This window comes from Leptonychotes weddellii, chromosome 9 (genome assembly GCF_054177405.1).
Source record: "Leptonychotes weddellii isolate Sample4059 chromosome 9, ASM5417740v2, whole genome shotgun sequence".
Classification (NCBI taxonomy): Eukaryota; Metazoa; Chordata; class Mammalia; order Carnivora; family Phocidae; genus Leptonychotes; species Leptonychotes weddellii.
In genome coordinates, this window is record NC_138377.1 from 88,039,954 (window position 1) to 88,061,502 (window position 21,549).

Sequence of the window (21,549 nt, forward strand, 5' to 3'; positions counted from 1 at the left end):
TCCCTGTCGGTCTGTATGTCATTATCCTGTTCAATTTTCCTTAAATACTTGACATTATATTGTATATATATTTGTCTCTCAAAATAGAATATTAGTTACAGGAGATCAGGAACTTTGTTTTATTCACTGTTATCTCATTAGAACTCAAATTAGTGCCTGGTACATAGTAGGCACTTAATAAAAATTGGTTGAAGGGACAAATAAATTGGATAAAATGGAAAAGTAGAAGTAAATGTGCCTGCATTCAAGTATCTTTGCTGTTGTTGTCATTGTCATTTGATTTTTCTCATCTTTACCTTTCTCCTTTCTATATTCAGAATATGAGTGATGCTATGGCAATCTTGCACAAACTACAGACAGGCTTGGATGTAAACGTAAAATTCACTGGTGTTCGAGTATTTGAGTATACACCAGAATGCATTGTATTTGATCTTCTTGATATTCCTTTGTACCATGGGTGGTTAGTGGATCCACAGGTAAGTAGAAAATTTAAAATTATATAAACACAAATGTAGTAAAATTTTATTCATTTGGAAATTTAATCTAGATTTATACTTTCTGATTGTTTTATATATATAATTTTTTTTTTTTTTTGAGAGAGAGAGTGAGCATGAGTGGCAGAGGGAGAGAGACAGCCTCTTAAGCATGCTCCACACGCAGCGTGGAGCCCAACACAGGGCTCGATCTCATGACCCTGAGATCATGACCTGAGCTGAAATCAAGAGTCGGACACTTAACTGACTGAACCACGCATGTGCCCCTCTGATTGTTATATTTTTGTGGTTTTACCTGAAATTAGCCAAATTGTGAGGTTAAGGGCACTGTACTCCAGACTGCTCAGTTTGTCCAAGACTTCTAACTATAACTTCAAGGAGTTAGGAGTTACCTACGAAGTTGAGTCCCCATTCTCACCAACACTTGTTATTATCTGTTATTTGGATTATAGTCATACTAATAGGTATAAAATTGCATCTCATTGTGGATTTGTTTGTATTTCTTTTGACTAATAATGTTGAACATCTTTTCATGTGCTTATTGGCCATTTGTATATCTTCTTAGGAGAAAAGTCTGCAGATCCGTTCCCCATTTTTAATTGGGCTATTTGTCTTTTTGTTATAGAGTTGCAAGAGTTCTTTATATATTCTAGGTATAAGTCTCTTACTAGATAAATGATTTGTAAATATTTTCTACCATTCTGTGGATAGTCTTTTCACTTTATTGATGGTGTTCTTGAAAAGCCAAAAAGTTTTTAATTTTGATGATATCCAATTTATCTTTTTTTCTTTTGTTGCTTATGCTTTTGATGTCCTAAGAAGGCTTTGCCTAACCCAAAGTCACAAAGATTTACTCCTGTATCTTCTTCTAAGAGTTTTATAAAGTTTTAGTGCTTATATTTAGGAGTGTGATTGATCAATTTTGAGTTAATCTTTGTATATAGTTTGACGAGGGATCCATTTTTATTCTTTTGCATGTGGATATCCAGTTGTCCTAGTAGTATTTGTTGTACTCTTTGTAAAAGATTATTCTTTCCCCCATTGAGTTGTCTTGGCACTCAGAGTGATCTTTGTAAAATAACCCTCCCCTTGATGCCTGTGCCCCCCTCCTTTCCTTAAAAACCTCCACTGTAACTCCAATAAGATACAAAATCCTTATTAGAGTTATGATATGCTGCATGACCTAGACTCTGTATCTGTCCAACTTCACCTCATATAATTATCCCTTTTTTTTTTTTTTTACTACTCTCTAGTAATGCTGACTGCTCTTCTGTTTTTCAGGCATGTTAAGTTCATTTCTATTTCAGGTTTTTCTACTGGCTGATTGCCTACTGTGGAACATTGTTTTACTACCCTACATGTTGTTCTCCCAGATCTTCATGTTTCTGGTACCTCATTATTCAGATCTCAGGTCAAATATCACCTTGTTAGAGAGACCCTTTCTGACAACTTGTTGAAATTAGTCACCCTCCTTTTCCTCAGTCATTTCCTCTCCCACAATCCTATTTGATTTTCTTTACCACTTACCGTTATCTGGAATTATTATTTATTTATTTACTTGATTGGCTCTCATCTCCCTCTAGAATGTTTTATGAGGGCTGAGCTCTTATATCTCATTGTTTAGAACAGTGGTTGGCACATAGTAGGTTCTTAGTAAATATTGATTGATGGCATGAAGCATGTATACATGTCTCCATGTGTTAACTACAAGGACGGAGAGATCATAATAGCAGTGGTTTCTCCATCCTTGTCTGTTGGTAAAAGCAACCGGTAGTCTGGGCAAGGAAAGCATGGCTTACTGTAAACAGGGCATCTGTATCTTTATTGGCATTCTGTCTCTGAGAATATCACTGAAAAGTGTAGCCATGTCTAGCATTTTACATATCCAAGGTGAGCCATGTTGCATCCTGGCAGATGACAATGCCAGATTGCCTAGATTCTTGAGGAGAATGAGCTGACAGCCTGAGGAACTTAAGCCTGAGTTCTTAAAAATTTTACTCAGATCATCGCTCTGACTGTCTGTATAGAACTATATATTGTCTGGTAAACAGTTGAATTCATATGCTTAAAGAAAAACATATACTCAAGTGTAGAACTGAAATTGTTCATCAGACTTTTCTGGTATACACAGTGATTTTCAAACTCTTGGAAGGGGTTCGGGCTGTGCTTTTTATCTATTTTACTTACTTATTTGTGACAAAATGATTCTGCTGCTGAGAAAAGAAAAGGAGTGATGCAAAAGTTTGTAATCTATAGATGTATATGAACTACCTCTCAGAACTGGTTAGTTCTTTGTATTCTGATGATGTATTCTGTAAATGATTGTCTTGCAAATAAATTTCAGCTTTTCTCTTGATGGTGAGCACCAGAATTCAGCCACTGAGAGGATATTTCTCCATTATTAATTGATAATAACTCTTTAAAAGCAACATTGGAAGCCAGATAACAGTGGAAATGATATATTGAGTGTGCTGAAAGAAGACAAATGCTAACCTATAATCCTGTTCCCAGAAAAATTATCTTTCAAGAATGGAACAAAATCATTTTATAGATTAATTAAATTAAGATAGCTTCCTTGGGGTGCCTGCCTGGCTCGGTCAATAGAGCATGTGACTTTTGATCTCAGGGTTGTAAGTTCAAGTCCCACATTGGGTGTAGAGATTACTTAAACATTTTTTTAAATCTCAAAAAAAAAAAAAGCTTCCTGGCAATAGACCAACATTAATGGAAATTCTAAACAAGGATTTTAGAAATAAGGAAAATGATCTCAGATGGAGGGAAAAGTGAACGAACAGAAAATAACATGATAAATATGTGGATAAATATAAATGTGGACTGTATCAAATAATAATGCTATCTTTTGGGATTTTAAAAAAGAACATTAGCAAATACAAAAATAATAACCTAAGCTGGGAGGAAGGTAAAATATTCTAAGGGCCTAGAATTAATTGTTCAAGAAGAGAATATTAACTTCTGACTTTGTGTAGGGGTAGATGTTATAGTTTCTGTAACTTCTTTGTCCAATGTGGTAGCCAAGTGTAGCTATTTAAATTTAATTAAAAATTTAGTTTCTGAGTTGCACTAGGTATATTTCAATTGCATGTGGCCAGTGGATATCTTATTGAGCAATACAGATTTGGAATATTTCCATTATTACAGAATGTGCTATTGGATAGTGCTCTTTTAGAGTAACTATGAAAAGAATAGAAGACATAGTGGGTAACTTCTAGATTAGTAGAAAAGAGAAAAATTAATCTAAAGAGAAGGAAGAAAGAAGAGGTAAAGGAATGTTGAACTGATGGGACAAAGAGAATAGATTTAATAAGTTCAAGTATGTAAATAATTATAGTAAGTGTAAATAGGACTAAATGCTCTAGTTAAAAGTGGTTCTGAGGTTGGATTAAAATAATATATATTTGTTGTTCACAAGAGATATAAAAAACAAAGGTAGCAAGTAAAGAGAGGGAAAAAAAGATGCCATACAATTGCTTAATGTTTAATTTGCCAAGTAGATATAATTATTTTAGATTTGTATGTGCCCAGAGACACCTAGAAAGTAAATACCTGATTGATTGCTCATTCTTTGGACCCATGGGAACTGTCACAAAGAATAAAGGTCAGTTTTGGACAATAAAAAATAAAATTTGTGGGCGCCTGGGTGGCTCAGTCATTAAGCATCTACCTTTGGCTCAGGTCATGATCCCAAGGTCCTGGGATTGAGACCCACATCGGGCTCCCTGCTCAGCGGGAAGCCTGCTTCTCCCTCTCCAGCTCCCCTGCTTGTGTTCCCTCTCTCACTGTGTCTCTCTCTGTCAAATAAATAAATAAAATCTTTAAAAAAATAAAATAAAATTTGTATGCATCTAATCATATAATCTCAAAGTACATAAAGCAAAATTTAACAGAATTATAAAAAGAAATAGATTGCCATACTGGAAGTTGTTATATCTTTGTCTGTAACTGACAGAAGCAGAAAATAAAACCTAATGAATATATATTCTTTAAAAAAATTAATAAATTTTTATTTTTGAATAATTTCAGATTTACAGGAAATTTACAAAGATATTACAGAGAATTCCTGCATACTTTTCACCCCATTTCTCTTAATCTTACATGACCTTGGTACACATAATCAAAATTTAATATTGGTGCATTACTATTAGCTATATTAGAGTCTTCATTCACACTTCACCAATTTTTTTTTTTAAGTTTTTACTTAAATTCCAGTTAACATACAGTGTAATATTAGTTTCAGGTGTATAATATATTGATTCAACACTTCCATGCATTACCTGGTGCTCATCACGACATGTGCACTCCTTAATCCCGTCACCTATCTCACCCCCTACCCACCTTTCTCTGGTAACCATCAGTTTGTTCTTTACAGTTAAGAGTCTGTTTCTTGGTTTGTCTCTCTCTCTTTTTTTTTCCTTTGCTTGTTTGTTTTGTTTTTTAAATTCCACATATGAGTGAAATCATATGGTATTTGTCTTTCTCTGACTGGCTTATTTCATTTAGCATTATACCCTCTAGCTCCACCCATGTCGTTGCAAATGGCAAGATTTCATTCTTTTTTTATGGCTGAGTAAGATTCCATTGTATATATACACCACATCTTCTTTATCTGTTCATCAGTCGATAGACATTTGGGCTCTTTCCATAATTTGGCTGTTGTAGATAATGCTGCTATAAACATTGGGGTGCATGTATCCCTTTGAATTAGTATTTTTGTATTCTTTGGGTAAATACCTAGTAGTGCAATTGCTGGGTTGTAGGATAGTTATATTTTTAACTTTTTCAGGAACCTCCATACTGTTTTCCAGAGCAGCTGCACCAGTTTGCATTCCCATCAACAGTGCAAGAAGATTCCCCCTTCTCTACATCCTCACCAACACCTATTATTTTTTGTGTTGATTTTAGCCATTCTGACAGGTGTGAGGTGATATCTCATTGTACTTTTGATTTGTATTTCCCTGATAATGAGTGATGTTGAATATCTTTTCATGTGTCTGTTAGCTATATGTCTTCTTTGGAAAAATGTCTGTTCATGTCTTCTGCCCATTTTTTAATTGGATTATTTGGTTTTGTTGGGTGTTTGTAAGTTTTATAAGTTCTTTATATTTTGGATACTAACCCTGTATTGGATTTGTCATTTGCAAATATTTTCTCCCATTCCATAGGTTGCTTTTTAGTTTTATTGGTTGTTTCCTTTGCTCTGCAGAAGCCTTTTATTTGGGGCGCCTGGGTGGCTCAGTAATTAAGCGTCTGCCTTCGACTCAGGTCATGATCCCAGGGTCCTGGGATCGAGTCCCACATTGGGCTCCCTGCTTGGCAAGAAGCCTGCTTCTCCCTCTCCCATTCCCCCTGCTTGTGTTCCTGCTCTCGCTATTTCTCTCTCTGTCAAATAAGTAAATAAAATCTTTAAAAAAAAAAAAAGAAGCCTTTTATTTTGATGTAGTTCCAGTAGTTTGTTTTTGCTTTTGTTTCCCTTGCCTCAGAGACATATCTAGAAAGAAGTTGCTACAGCTGATATCAAAGAAGTTATTGCCTGTATTCCCCTCTAGTATTTTTATGATTTCAGTTCTCACACACTTCACCAATTTTTCTACTAATTTTTGTTGTTGTTGTTCCATGATCTAATCTAGAATAATACATTGCATTTAATCATCATATCTTCCTAGTCTCCTGTCCATGACATTTTCTCCTGTTTTTTTTCTTGAACCTGACTATACATTCATGAAATTTATAAAAACTGACCTACGACAGGGCTATACAGCAAGTTTCAGCAAATTTCTAAGGATTTAAATCACATAGAGTATAGAATATCCTCTGACCACAGTGCAGTTAAGCTAGAAATCAGTAGAAAAACAATAGAAATAGTTTGGGCCAAAAATTTGGATAATGAAAGTCAGAGTATATTTTAACCTGCACAATAACTAAATCCATATCAAAACTTGTGAGATTAGCTAAAACAGCTTTTAGAGGGATTTTTAAAGCCCTAAATTCATATAGTAATGAATAAGAAAAGATTGAAAGCTAATAAACTATATATCCATTTTAAGAGCAGAAAGTGTTTTAAAAAAAAGATCATAAAGTATTAAAAATCAGAAAGTAAGATTAACAAAGCTAAAATCTTCAAAATTCTTCAAATATTCTTCAAAAAGATTTTTTTTTTTTTTTTTTTTTGACAGAGACAGAGAGGGAACACAAGCAGGGGAAGTGGGAGAGGGAGAAGCAGGCTTCCCTCTGAGCAGCGAGCCCTATGTGGGGCTCGATCCCAAGACCCCGGGATCATGACCTGAGCCGGGATCATGACCCAAACTGAAGGCAGATGCTTAACAACTGGGCCACCCAGGCGCCCCCTTCAAAAAGAATTTTAAAATGACAAACAGAAGGGGCGCCTGGCTGGCTCAGTCGGTAGAGTATGCGACTCTTGATCTCGGAGTTGCAAGTTTGAGCCCCACACTGGGTATAGAGATTACTTAAAAATAAAGTCTTTTAAATAAATAAATAAAGTGACAGAAAATGAAATTTTAAAAATGTCATTTACATAGCGTAAGTTCCTAAGAATAAAGCTGACAAAAAGATGTGCAAGATCTCTGTGTGCACAATTTTAAATTTGAGAGAAATTAGAGACCTATGTAAATGTAGGTCTCTATTCTTAGATTTTAGATTTTAAGACAATTTATACAAATGTCCATTCTCTCTAAAGTAAATTATAGTTTCAGTATGACCCCAAACAAAATCCCAACAGATTTATGGGGAGTAGTTTTGGAATGAGACAAGTGGATTCTATAATTTATGTGGAAATGCAAAGGGCTGGGAATAGAAGCCATGATATACTTGAAGCAGAACAAGCAGGGAGGACTTGCTCTTCCAGATAGGAAGTATTTTAAATATTGTAATTAAGATTTGGACCAATGACAGAATAGAGAAGCCAAAAAGACCATGCATATATAGACAGAAGGCACTGTAGAGCAACGGGAAAGGCAGTCCTTATAATAAAAGGTGCTAAGGCAATTAGGTAGCCATTACATATTTAATTAGATAGCCAGTTAGATAGCCAATTTGGATTTCTAATTAGATAGTCAATTGGAAAAGAATGAAATTATTTCCTCCAACTCACAGCATAAAATTTGTTCCATATGCATTGATATTTAACTGTAAAAGCTAAAACTGCCAAAGTTTGAGAGTATGTTTCTGACCTTAATGATAGGAAAGGATTTCTAAACAAATACATTAACCGTGAAGAACTTTGGTAAACATGACTACATTAAAATTGAGAACTTGTATTTATTTAAAGAAATGCCGAAGAAAATGTAAAAGCAAGCCCCTGAGAGGATTACAACTTACATAATGAATAAAGAGCTCCTACAAATACATATATATATATATATATATTTTTTTTTTTTTAAGATAGGCAGCCCAGTTTTAAAAAAAAGGAGCAAATGACTTGAACAAGCACTTTATAAAAATGGTTATCCAAACAACTAGTGAACATAAGAACTAGTCATCAGGGAAATGCAAATAAAAACCAAAATAAGATACCACTATTATACACCCATTAGAACATAGAACAATTAATATTTAAAAGTCTGACAGTACTAAATGTTGGAGAAGATATGCAATGTAGAGAATTCTCATTTCCCACTGATGAGAAAATAAATTGGCTTTCTGTTTTGGAAAGCAGTTTGGAGTTCTATAGCAAAGTTGAGGATAAGCATACGTTAAGACTTAGCAATTAGACAAAACATATTTCCTAGAGAAACTCTTTATGTGTAGAATAGGATAAATGTATAAGCATATTCATGGCAGTATTATTTGTCATAGCCCAAAACTGCAAGCAACTTAGCCATCAAAAAATGAATGAAAAAAAATTATGGTATATCCATACTGTGGAATACAATGAAAACGAACAAAGAACAGCTGTACACCACTACGTATAACTACCTAGCATATAATATATTTGCTTATTTGGTTTGTTGTTTGTCTTTACTCTAGAATGTAAACTATATGAAAGCATAGACCATCTCTTTTGTTCACTGCTGAGTCTGCAGTTTCTCTAACAGCACCTGGTACACAGCTGTGCATAAAAGGCTCCCAAATGAATTAATTGAATGAAATGCTAATGTAGAGATTTGGCCTATGAAATCTCTGTATTGAAATCTTTATATTGTTTATTGCTGGTCTATGGAAGTACAATTGATTTTTGTGTATTTATCTTTTATTTGTATTTTGTGGATTCCTTAGGATTGAAAATTCATATCCTTTGGAAAGAGTTAATGAAGTTAAGTCACTAAGGAAAATTGCTGTAAACAGTAAAAGTGTTAAGAAAAATAATGAAAATCTAAAGGAACTGTGCCCTCAAATTGCTTCTTAAGGGTCTAAGTTTTCACTTTAAATCAAAACTGGAAGTCATACTCTTCTGTGTTGTTTACATAGAATTGTAAGATTCTGCTTTCAAAGAAAAAGCCTTATTGGCTCTACATCAAAAGATTGACAAGTGAATACATTTGTGTATTTTAACATGAAATGTTCAAGATGTGTATATAACATTTTTTCACAACTCCCTGCTTTGACTTTTTTCAATTAACTGCTCTTCTCAACAGTCGGTCCCACAATGGTTCAGAGGTTTTTCCCATCCTAGAATTTTGCAGGAACAAAGAAATTATAGCCTAGAGCAGTTTTTCTTAAACTTTGCAGTGCAGCAGTGGAATGAAAATTTAGACAGCTGAGAAGCAATTTGAGCCTGGAATTCTTTTAGATCTTTTTAACAAGCTCCCTAGTTTGAGAACCATTGTCCAGAGTATTATTTGAACAGATACATGTGAAGACTTGTGGTATTCAAAGTGTAAGTATTCAAGAAGATCATTTGGATGTGGAAAGAAAACATTGGCCCTCTTATGTTATATCTATGTATTAATTTATATTTGTTTAATTATGTATATGTCAATACAGTAGTACATGTAAATAGTTTATAAGTAAATATATTTTACAGTTGGGATGGCAATCAAAACAAGTTGTTTAGACACCAGAAACCTATTTTTTCTTCAGTAGTCAAAGCAAAGTGTAATGGAAGGAGAGTAGAGATGCCCAGCTTCATTTTCCTTCAGCTTAAAACTTTGCATTTACTTTTCTACTCTACTGCCAAAGACAAAGATTAAATAAGACTCGTGAGGCAAATACTATCCCTGATTAATATATATTAACTTTTTTTCAGGAAAATGACATAGTTACGTCTACTTGCATCTCCACTATACTTTGCTGAGAACTAAATAATAAATAAAATGGGAGAACTTTGTTAATCCCATAAATTATCTTTAGATTTGCCTTGCTTTAAATGCAAAATATTTGTTTTTTAGAAAAAAAAACTGAAATGTTCTTATTTTTCCTCCTGAAATAGTTTACTTTTTATTTTAATCACTAGCATCTTTACAACCTTAAGAAATAAAGTTGCATGTAATAATCCCATTTCATTATTTTTTGCATAATTGAAATACAGCTAAGCAATATTTTTCATAATGTGTTATAGTGAGCTGTAAACAAAATTAGGAACTGTTGGGTGTTGATTTTCTTTTTCAGAAGTCATATTTTTACATTTAATATTAGAATAAAACCCTAAAGAGTGAAATGGGTTTCTTTGTTATTGTTTTTAATCTTATCATGATTAGTGAGACAGTCATTTGTTTTCTAGATTGATGACATTGTAAAAGCTGTTGGTAACTGCAGCTACAACCAACTAGTGGAGAAGATCATCTCTTGTAAGCAGTCAGACAATAGTGAGCTCGTTAGTGAAGGTGGGTGAGTGCTGCTATTACCTGATTTATTCTTGGCAAAATAACTTGTGTTATAATTTAGTAGCTTTTAAATGTCATAAATAAGACTTCTAAAAAATCCAAGTGATGCTACTTGTAGGAATTAAAAGAAGTAATTATTCATAAAGATACCAGTGAAAGGTTTTTTTTAGAACCCTTTTCACTTGATGTCTAAAATCAGGCCTGGATTCTACTAAAAGTCTTTGGAATCACTTGTTAACTTTGATATGATCAATTACCCAGGAGTTATTGATAATTACCTTTTTTAAAAAAAAGGATTATTATTTGGGAGTACTGAGTGAACTTTATAATTCATCCTCTAATTGATTGAAATGAGTATTATGTACTCATTTCAATGAGTGTTTATTTTAGTAGAGCTCTGCCTTATGTTTCAGTACAATATAGTATATTAAAGCACCATTCTAAATGAAAGTATACCTCTGATCATCAGATTTCCTAATCCCTAACTAATTAAATTGCTAAATTTATCATTGTAGAAGCAGTTTCATGTTTTTTCAGCTGTGTTCTGGTCAATGAAGGGAAAAGCACATTTGAAACCAGAATGCTATCAGGAGCCATAGTATTTGGATATACCTTTCCTACAACCCACTTCACTTTCTTGTAAATATGTACAAAAACTTAGGCTGCTATTGTCCTCTGTTTGAAGGGTAAACGAGATAGAAATCGTGAGAAGTAGGGGATGGGCTTCATCATCCTCTCAGACACAGTTCTTTTACATGAGGTATAATAAAAGTTGATTATAATCACCACATTTAAAAAAATAAAACTAAGTGACTACAAGAGTATATAAGAACATATGAGAAGGTATGTACATGAATCACATACTACATTAATCAGAACCCAAGTAATTATTCAGTTATCCATAAGTTTAACATGTTTATTCAAGAAGCAGGTAGCAAGAAAAGAGAGTATTTTAGTGGACACTTATCCTAGGTTTTTACTTGTAATAAATACATAAGCATACAGGGATACTGATCACTGATTTGTATGACAGCTCTTTCACTGCAACCCCAGGCAACAAAGTTTAATTTTAGGGGAGAGAGGAGCAACAAAAGCTGTTAAAAATACTTTCAATTAACAAAATTCCATTCACTAGAACTTTCCATTCCTTACCCAAACTCTTATTACTATATATTCCTAAAAAAACAGACTATAAAGAAAATTTCCATGTGTAGGTTCCAGCTTTCTCCATAACTTCCAATATGCTATTCAGTAGTAATTGAGGGAACAATAGGATTCAGCCATTGTTAACAGATGGAATAATAGCTATATTAGGGATATTTGGGTGAACAGGCTTATAGGGTAGGAAGCTATAGGGAACACTTGGTAACAGCATTTTCCCCAAGCTAGGCTGTAATGTAACAATGTAATGTACTTAGGCAGTATGCTAATTAACAAAGTGAACAACAACAAAAATCCAGCCCCTTCATCACTTCTTTCTCTCACCTGATGTTACAACTATTGTTACTATTTCTCTAACATTGATTCCCCAGGGTAACAAAAAACTATAACTAATTTATATAGTATTGATACCTTGAGAAGAACTCCTTGATAAAAGCAAGGAAGGAATCATCCTCTTTAGTGCTATAGAATTTTGGGGTAATATGTACCAGAATTGATTAATTCCTTGGTATATAAATTTTATATGGTAGAATTCTGCATATCAGATTTTTATATGTAGAATTCAGTACAATTAAAGTTTTTGTTTATAAGAAACTATAAATGTGCAGTCTGTTTGAAATAATTATTCAGTTCCAATGGTTACTTGTATAGGCACTAAGAAATGGTATAGGAAAGAAAAGGCCACAATGGACATTTTTACTTATAATGTAGCAATTTAGCTCCCCCCCCATTGTTTTCTTCCTCATATTTTCTTGGGTGTAGTGTTCAGATGAAGGAGTCTGCTTTCTTTTTCTGTTTAGCCCCCAACTGTAACTTTCCTTCTGAATCAATAAAATATCCCAAAGGTGGTTTATTTCTAATCCTTCTTTATTAAAAAGTGTTAAGTTTTAATTTCAGGTGATAATTACTAATTTTTTTAATTCAAATATTTCATTTCCATAAGGTGCAGAATACAAGATATATTTTAACTATCATTTTTTTATAAAAACGCAATGTTATTTAGCTAAATAAAATTAGATATTCTTTCACCTTCTTTCAGATAACATTTTTTTTCTTTTGATGGCAATACCTTGTAAGTAAAAGTACAGAACTTTTACATGTACATAAAGAGTATGTATTATTTGCTATATCTTTGGATGGAGGTACTTTTTTGAATCTAGTTATAATGATGGGTATGGCATGGCAGCAAAAATCAGTAAGGAAAAAAAATAGCACAGTACCAGCTGCCAGACTGGTCATTTAATTCCAGATGCTTTCTCAGTAATAATTTCTTCTTTAACGGTTATTCCTAAGTTAAAAAAAAAAAAATGCTTAAATAATTCCAGAATATTCATTCATTCAAATATTTATTGAGCCTTTATCATGTGCTATCAACACTGAAGATTATAGTTTGAATTCATGTTATTTCTGATTAAATGATACTGATTTTCTCTTTTTTCTTTCTTTTATTTTGAAAACTCTCAAATCCATAAAAAAATTGGAATAGTACCGGGATTATTTATGCACTTTGCCTAAATTCACCAATTATTAACATATTGAAGTTTTGCTTTCTTTCTCTGTTTACACACACACACACACACACACACACTATTTCCTAAGTCATGTGAGAATTAGTTGCAAATATCATAGCACTTTACCTATTAATGCTTCAACAGTTGTCTCCTAAAAACAAGAATTCTCCTATGTAGTCACAATACAATTATCTCAGGAAATTTAGCATCAATACAATACTCTTATCTAATATACTGTTCATATTCTCAATTTTCCAGTTGTCCCAATAATGCCCCTTTTAGCTTTGAAGGTTTTTCAATGTAGGCTCCAATCAAGAATCATTTAATTGTCATATCAACTTAGCTTCCTGTAATCTAGAACAGATCCTTAATCTTTTTTCTTTCTTTTCTTTTTTTCTTTTTGGTCTTTTCTGATATTGACTTTTCTTAATAATCCAGGCCAGTTTTTTTGTAGAATAGTCCTCAATTTGGATTCATTTGACTGTTTCCTCATGAATAGAATAGGTCATATATTTTTGGTGGGAATACTACATAGGTGATACTGTGTCGTTCCCAGTGCATCAAATCAGGTGGCACAAGATAGATGTCTGATTATCCCATTATTGGTGATGTTGAAATATGATATGATTAAAGTGGTATCTGCCAGATTTTTTTGTTGTAAAGATGTCCTTTGCCTTTTGTAATTAATTAGTAATCTCTGATATCATGCTTTGAAACTGCGGGAATACCCTGTTCCCTAATAATCTTTTGGCCAGTACAATTGGCATTCATTGATTCTTATCTGAATCAACTGTTACTATGGTGATTAGGATATTTCTATTCCTTCTACATTTATTAGTTGGCAGTTTTCTGTAAAAATAAAAAGTGTTTTCTCCTCCCCCATTAAAAAATTTTTTTATCAATGTAGACTCATAGATTTTTTTTTATTCAGTGTGTTATAATCCATTATTATCATGACTCTTTTTAATGCTTAGAATTGTCTCAGATTTATCCAGTGGAATCCTCTCAGCCTGGATCCCATGTTCTTTTAACATGTCTTCATTTCTTGAGTACTTCCTTATTTTATGGCACAATAGGAATGTTCTGGTCCCTACTACATCCCTGGAATCAAATTATATGAGCCCTTGTATTTCAGAGAAAGTCTGGGTATTTGTCATATTAAAAGGGATTGTTTTGTTGCATCCTCTTGGGGAAAAATGTTAATATAATGTATTTGATTTTTGAAAATTGATAGTATATGAAATTAAAAAGAAAATCATTGTTTAAAACTATCACAGTGACAAAGTTCTGATTGAGTTTAAATTTGAATGCAAATCTTAAGCAGTGCCAAATCTAGCCAACATTTAAAAATAAGCCAAGTTTTCCTTTTTTCCTGTATCCTCTTTTTGTTCCTTTTTGCCTAATTTTAGTGCCTCTGTTTCTATTTCAGTTTCTTTAAGGCACTTAGTACCTTTCTGTTCTCTAATAACTCCTCAGTAATGAAGGAAAGTAATTTGATAAATTTAGTATTGAATTTCTGAAAGAAATATTTTCAAACACATAATGTCAACAATTTTTAATTTAAATTTACGTTTAGTAATATAATTTTATTATTACCATTATATTAATTTTAACCTTACTTTAGTATCATTAATAACAGTATCTATAACATTAAAATTGAAATTTAAGGGGCACCTGGGTGGCTCAGTTGGTTAAGCATCTGACTCTTGATCTCAGCTCAGGTCTTGATCTCAGGGTCATGAGTTCAAGCCCCGCGTTGGGTGGATGGAACCCATTTAAAAAAAAAAAATGAAGTTTAAGCTAAATGTTGCAAATAAATTGTCATTTGAAGCAATGAAGATAAGTAAACTGCTATGTAACACTTAGAATTGTTTACCAAAATTTGTTTAATTAGTTATGAAAAGTTGAAACTAGATTAGGCTTTTGAACAGTCCATGAAAATCACAGGGGTCATTTTTTTTTTTTAAAGATTTTATTTATTTATTTGAGAGAGAGAGAGCACATGAGAGGGGGGAGGGTCAGAGGGAGAAGCAGACTCCCTGCTGAGCAGGGAGCCCAATGCGGGACTTGATCCCGGGACTCCAGGATCATGACCTGAGCCGAAGGCAGTCGCTTAACCAACTGAGCCACCCAGGCGCCCCACAGGGGTCATTTTAAGAGTTGGTAAAAGAATTAGGAAACATTGTTCTCTATAAGTCTAAATTAGAATATGCTTTATGGCTTGGGAGAAATACAATTCAGTTTGCATTTATAGTAATCAGCACTAAATTTTTAAACTTAATGCCAATAATTCTCCTGGGTTCCAGTCTTCACTTTGCTGTTACTAGTTTTATGTCCTCGAGCAAGTCATGTATTCTCTCTTGAGCTGATACCCTGTTCTCTAGAAAGAAGTACCTGAGAAAGACCTTTCTAGTGTAGCATTTTTGAATTTCACACACATGAAATAATGTTGTGAATTCAGTTATCTCCACTCATTTTTTGTATCTTTTTGAAAGGGATTTTTAGAGAGGATATTGTGTGAGATGTGGGAGGGGTATTTAGAAACATCTTTCTGAAGGAAGCATTTAGTAACGTGGATATTATGTAGAACAGTGGTACTTCTCAGCATAGATATAGTGCTTAAGACTGAAACTGTTATATAGCAAGTACTTTAGTCTACTCAGTAACTTAGTACTTAGCAAAGTAATGATAATAACTGAAGGGGGGAGCTCTACTAAATGCATAAACCCAAGAAGTTGCAAATGGGCTATAAATTTCCTTTGGCAGGGGCCTTTTGTATAACTTTTTTGCACTTCCCCTCCAACCTTAACCAATTCCTTGGAATAGTGTGATACATTGGTAGTTTTTTACAACCACTTTGCAGCTTGAAGTGCTATAGCTTGACACCAAGGGTGAGGGATAGAGAGGGAGTGGAATAAAGCTATGTTATCCAGCTGCCTCTGGCCCTACGAAGTTTATTTTTCAATGTCTTGTTGAGGTGTCAGTTTCTTAATGTAGATTTATCTTTCCTCCCTGTATCTGCACCTCTCTGCTCACTTATAAAACTTTTTAGAGCATTCTATTCCACCCTACCCCACCCCACCCCCACTGCTTCTGAGACGTTCCTTATTAAAGGAAGGGAGCAGAAGGATGAAGGAAGAAAAAGAAGGAAAGAAGAAAAATACAGCCTTTTAAGTTATTTATACAGATTCTCATTATTCCTGGTAGTTACGTTCTGTAAAGTTGCTATGAACATTAAATTCATGAATACTGAACCACTCTTCCTAGGGGAAACACAAGATTAGGTTCCTATGAACCTCTGGTCACAAGATTTTCATCAACTGATCAGTATATAACCTTATTTTATTTGTGTTTCTGTTTAGAGACCCCTTATTTAAAACATATTGTTGATTCATTAACATTAAATTCATGGCCAACAGCAACTATAACTCATGTCTGAATGAATCTGCAAAAATATGTGTTTTCTCTGTAAGGCACATCACAGCCTTTGACTCCCCAGCACTTCAGCAGTATGCTTGGGGGCCATTTTACACACCCAAAAAGACATACCTAATAGACTGTGAAAAGTCTATTTATAGTAAGAAAGCTGAAACAAGAAGGCAGAACGTTGCCTTGTTTGACCTCAGTGGGAAATGTGTGCATTGAGTGACTCAAAATTTTTGCCACTTTGTACAGATCCAAGATTGACCCTGAAGCACAGCAAGTATTGATTTTGGATTTTTAATTTTAGTTACTAGGCAAGTTTGCAGATACGAAAATATGATATGAAAGTGCACAAATAATGAGTATCAACTGTACATATATCTTTTAAATTAAACTCCAGAAAACGTCTTTATATTTCATTGTGTTTTGAAAACAGATCATTTCTGTCTCTGAACTTGATATATCTACATAATGAGTGGTATATGTGATAGGACATTAGGATAAAAATGGCATCAGTTATCCCACTGTTTTCTATTTGGTCTCACACCTACGTTTAGTTTTTTAAGGCAAAAACTGAACAGTTTGTGAATTGAGAACTATCTGGGATCTTTGTTAACATCTTAAAGCAACTCAAGTTGTTAAACACCTTTCCATTGGGAAAGTAGCTGTTGACATACATCTTTCATCCCTACCTACTTTTTAAATTGCTAACTCTTGCCTTCTTATTTATTTTAATGGGTTTTAGTTTTATTGTGTCTGTATCTTTTATTGATAGCGCCTGAAATCCTTTTTGGAAGTAGGTGGAGTATAAGTAAATACATTTATTGTTAAAAAGAATTTCACATAACTGTTTCTTCAGGATGGAGAATGTCTATAAACACATCTTCCATAGCAAAATTAGAAAGAAAAATCTTCAATTTGGAGTCATCATGTTATAGTAGTTAAAATCTTATTTTGGTTGGCCTTTCTTCATACTTGGAACACAATGTAAATAGAAAAACTTTTTAATTCTGAAATTATTCTTCCATCTAATATTATGCATTGGTTCCATAGGCTTTGTAGCTGAGCAGTTTCTAAATAACACAGCCACTCAACTGACATACCATGGATTATGTGAACTAACTTCAACGGTTCAGGAAGGAGAACTTTGTGTGTTCTTTCGGAATAATCATTTTAGCACCATGACCAAATACAAGGTATGATATAGAAATAGCTTTTTAATTGTTATTCTAAATTAAAGGAGCTGGATTTAGAGATGTCTTATGATCTACTTCAAAATAAAAAAATTCAGCATAATATTCTTTATTCATCAAATTATGAAGGTAATTATTAAATATTTAGGATGCAATGGATTCACAATTTAAGTGTTACTTCAAATCAGCTTTTTGTTTTAAGTCTCAACTCCTTTTTCACAGATTACTGCATTAAAAAGTATTATTTCCTTTCTAAGAAAAAAATAAAGATAAACCTTAGAGATAGAACTAGGATTGCTAATGATGGATGTGTATATTTGAGGGGAAGTTAGAAGAAAGAATCAGGATTTGTCTCTGATAGTGTTTACTATTATTGAAGTTATCAGTGTGACTTTAAATTCTTCTTATGCCATTTATGGCTCTGCCAAAAATCTTACTGATTTATCCTTTTTGTTATCTCTTCATCCATCTCTTCCATTTTCACAGCTGCTACCTATTTGAGGAGTTTCTCAACTTATAGGGAGGCTTCTGTGGTAGAATACTGCTCTGATCATGTCAATAATATAGCAAAAATGCTCAGTAGCACTCTGCTATCCTCAGTGCCTAGAGGATAAAAATGCAAGGTATTTTCTACTATTCTCCTATGCCAATACTTTGCTTCAGCCATATAGCCTGCCTACTCATTAATAGTCCTCTCTCTTCGTAGACACTTTATGCTTTACCATTTCTGCATTTTTACCATCATTTCTTACTCCTTAATTCCTATTTGAAAAGATCTCACTCCTTTTAGCCTATCCACATTTCACCTAGCTTTTAAGAAGCATTTCAAATACTAACTCTCCAGTACGGCTACTCCTTTTCTCCTAAAACCAGTAGTTCTCAACCAGGTTGTATACTAGAACTACCCGGAAGCTTTTTAAAAAATACTAATGCCCAGAGCCCACCACCAACTCAGTTAAATCAGAATGTCTAGAGGTAGGACCTAAGCATCTGTATTTTTTAAATGCTCCCCAGGTGATTTAAATGTGCAGCTAAGGCTGAGGATCACTACTTTACCCATCCTCCTCTAGCTATTATGAGACTTGTCATTCTTACTTCCCTTACGGATGAGTACCTGGTTACCAGTTTTGTTTTCATGTAAATGTGCCTTCTTTCTCTAAATGAAAGTAAGTGGATTGAAGTCAGAAATCGGATCTTCATACTTCCTTCAACACTTTAATCAATGAATTGCACAAAGCAGTGTAAAATGATTTGTTTGCTTATATAAGAATACTCTAAGTACTGAGCAATATATGGAATTGTTGAATTGCTATATTGTACACCTGAAGCTAATGTAACACTGTATGTTAACTATACTGGAATTAAAATTTTAAAAAATAATAGTTAAAAAAAATACTCTGTGGGACACCTGCGTGGCTCAGTCAGTTAAACATCTGCCTTCAGCTCAGGTCATGATCCCAGAGTCCTGGGATCGAGTTCCGCATCCAGCTCCTTGCTTAGCAGGGAGCCTGCTTCTCCCTCTCCCTTTGCCTGCCGCTCCCCCTGCTTGTGCTCTCTCGCTATCTCAAATAAATAAAAATTTTTTTAAAACTTTAAAAAATAAACTGACACTTGAAAAATGAATCTTTTAGGAGTTTAATCAGTTAGCAAAAAAAGGATTAACTAAGCAGATAGAACATGTGTGTGCAAAGGCCCTGAGAAGGGAAAGAACTTAACTCCTTAAGGAATTAAAAGAAGTCCTGTGTGATTGAAGCATAGAAATTAAGAGGCATGATATAAGACTAAAAAGATAGGCAGGTACCAGATCTTGTAGAGTCTTGAGTTAAGAGGAGAAAGACCTTGGTCTCCTGATGGCCTAGTGGTTCTTTGTGTTTTCTTTCTTTTTTTTGGCTCAGCAGGGGTGAGATCGGTCAATGGGAAAACAAGATCTCTGACTGTCATTGGTGGTTGGTATGCAACCTCCCCAGACTAAACTGTAGATGTTCTCTTTTCTGTCAAGGCCATATCCCTGACCAGAAGTCCTTTACTAGTCAGCTAGGGATTCGCAGTGTTCCTGTGTGGTTGGGGAAGGGGTACCTCTCCTGAAGCACTTTCTACCATGTGTCTGCTTCTGGACGAAGGATACCTTTCTGTGAGATAATGATAACTCAGAAAATGGGTGCATTCTGCTGTTTGTCTGCTTCCATGTTTTTCTCAGTAAACCTTATTCTGTGGCTAAACAGTGTATCCAAGGTGTTGTGTTCTCTCCCTCCCCCCTTTGTACAACATTAAGGTGCTTTGGATTTTGGGGCAAATGTGGATGTGGATTTAGTTAGGAGACTATTGCAGGGACCAAATAAGATGTTACAGTGACTTGGACTAGGATGGTAAAGAAGTGCAGAGTAGAAAGATTCCATAGACATTTAGGAGGTAATCTATCAGATTTGGTGATTAGGTTGTAAAAACTAAGAAAGAATGGTTTCTGGGCTCTGAGCACGAAGAACTGGATAAATGGTGGTGCTCTTTATTGACACCAAGAATGCTGAAGAGAAGATGACAAATAGCATGAAATCAGCCTTGGAACTGTTAGAGCTGCTTCTGAGGCATACCTCCAAGTGGAAATGTTGGGTAAATGGTTCAAGACTGGAATAATTTTTGTGTATAAATGGTAATTTGGGGAGAGGATGAGATTTACAAGGAAAATAAAGAATGAGAAGAAAAGAGATGATAGGACAGAGATTTAAGGAGTGCCAATATTTAAGGGTCAACTAAAGGAGTATGAACTAGCAAAGAAGACTGAGAAAGAAAAAAAAAGGAAAATCTAAAGAATATGGTATCATGTAAGAACAGGGAGAGAGTATTTCAAGAAGACTGGAGATCTCAGTTGTTAAATGCTGTTAAATCAGTTGAAAAGATGAGTAAGATGAGAACACTGGGGGGGAAACATGATACGGATTTCGTTGGTACCTTTTAGAGAATGGTGGCAGCAGAAAAAACTCAATTTGAATTGGTTAGGAAATGATTGGGATGTCAGGAACTAGGAACAGATGATAGGAAACTAGTTTGAAACTGTCTGTGAGGGGGGCATAGACATAATGGCTCATAACTGTAGTGGAGTATGGAATCCAGAGGGTTTTTTTGTTTTGTTTTTTAGTATGAGAGACTTGATCATGTTTCGATATTGAAGGACTCACTAGAGAGAGAAAGGTTGAAGGTTCAGGAGAGGAGATAATTGATGAGAGAAGGCTCCTAAGAAGGTGAGAAAGGACAGAAATTTTCACAGGCGAAGGGGATTAACCCTTGATTGAAGAAGAGACCTTTAAAGGAGAGAAGGAATAGACTATGAGTACAGCTAATTTATAGATTTGATAGCAGGAAGTAGAGAAAACTACTGTTTGAATGCTTCTAGTTTCTGTTACTATTTGGAAGGCAAGATCATTTACTAAGATTGAGTAGTTAAGTTTGGTAACAGATTTGAAGGAGGTAGTTTGAAATAGTCTTTACGGCATGTGGGAGGAAGTTCTAATTAGAGAAATTAAGAAGGTAGTATTGAGGATGCTAATTATTACATGAATATACCTCTTGTGTGATTTTTCTGCAGAAGTATTCTTCAGGGTATAGGCATGGCAAAGGTAGTTATTCTAGATTTGGGACTTTGTTAAGTGGGTGCAGTAAAGAACAGAAAACCAAAGGAGTTTAGGAACATCATTCTTCACTAAGGTAATCCAATTTTTTTTTAAAGATTTTATTTATTTATTTGACAGAGAGAGACAGCTAGAGAGGGAACACAAGCAGGGGGAGCGGGAGAGGGAGAAGCAGGCTCCTGGCTGAGCAGGGAGCCTGATGCGGGGCTCGATCCCAGGACCTTGGGATCATAACCTGAGCCGAAGGCAGATGTTTAACGACTGAGCCACCCAGGAGCCCCAAGGTAATCCTATTTTTATAGAAGGGATAAATGGGAACAACTATCTTGGTGGTCAGTCACTAAGGG

The 21,549-nt window shown here is 34.3% G+C and overlaps 1 protein-coding gene and 1 long non-coding RNA gene across 5 annotated transcripts in view; both read left to right on the top strand.

Moving 5' to 3' along the window:
* The window catches only part of LOC102749095 (uncharacterized), a 476,674-nt gene that overhangs the window by 411,998 nt on the left and 43,127 nt on the right, over nucleotides 1–21,549 (top strand). The gene's annotated exons all lie outside the window — the stretch shown is intronic.
* Nucleotides 1–21,549, top strand: part of MINDY2 (MINDY lysine 48 deubiquitinase 2) — a 73,582-nt gene that overhangs the window by 32,311 nt on the left and 19,722 nt on the right. For 3 of the 4 annotated variants that reach the window (XM_006736141.3, XM_081831169.1, XM_081831168.1), the window contains exons 4-6: nucleotides 318–476; nucleotides 10,189–10,291; nucleotides 17,440–17,582. In XM_006736141.3, coding sequence (XP_006736204.1) covers nucleotides 318–476; nucleotides 10,189–10,291; nucleotides 17,440–17,582 — 405 coding nt within the window. The remainder of the gene's footprint in view (nucleotides 1–317; nucleotides 477–10,188; nucleotides 10,292–17,439; nucleotides 17,583–21,549) is intronic. The other variant, XM_031031061.2, reaches the window with a different exon arrangement.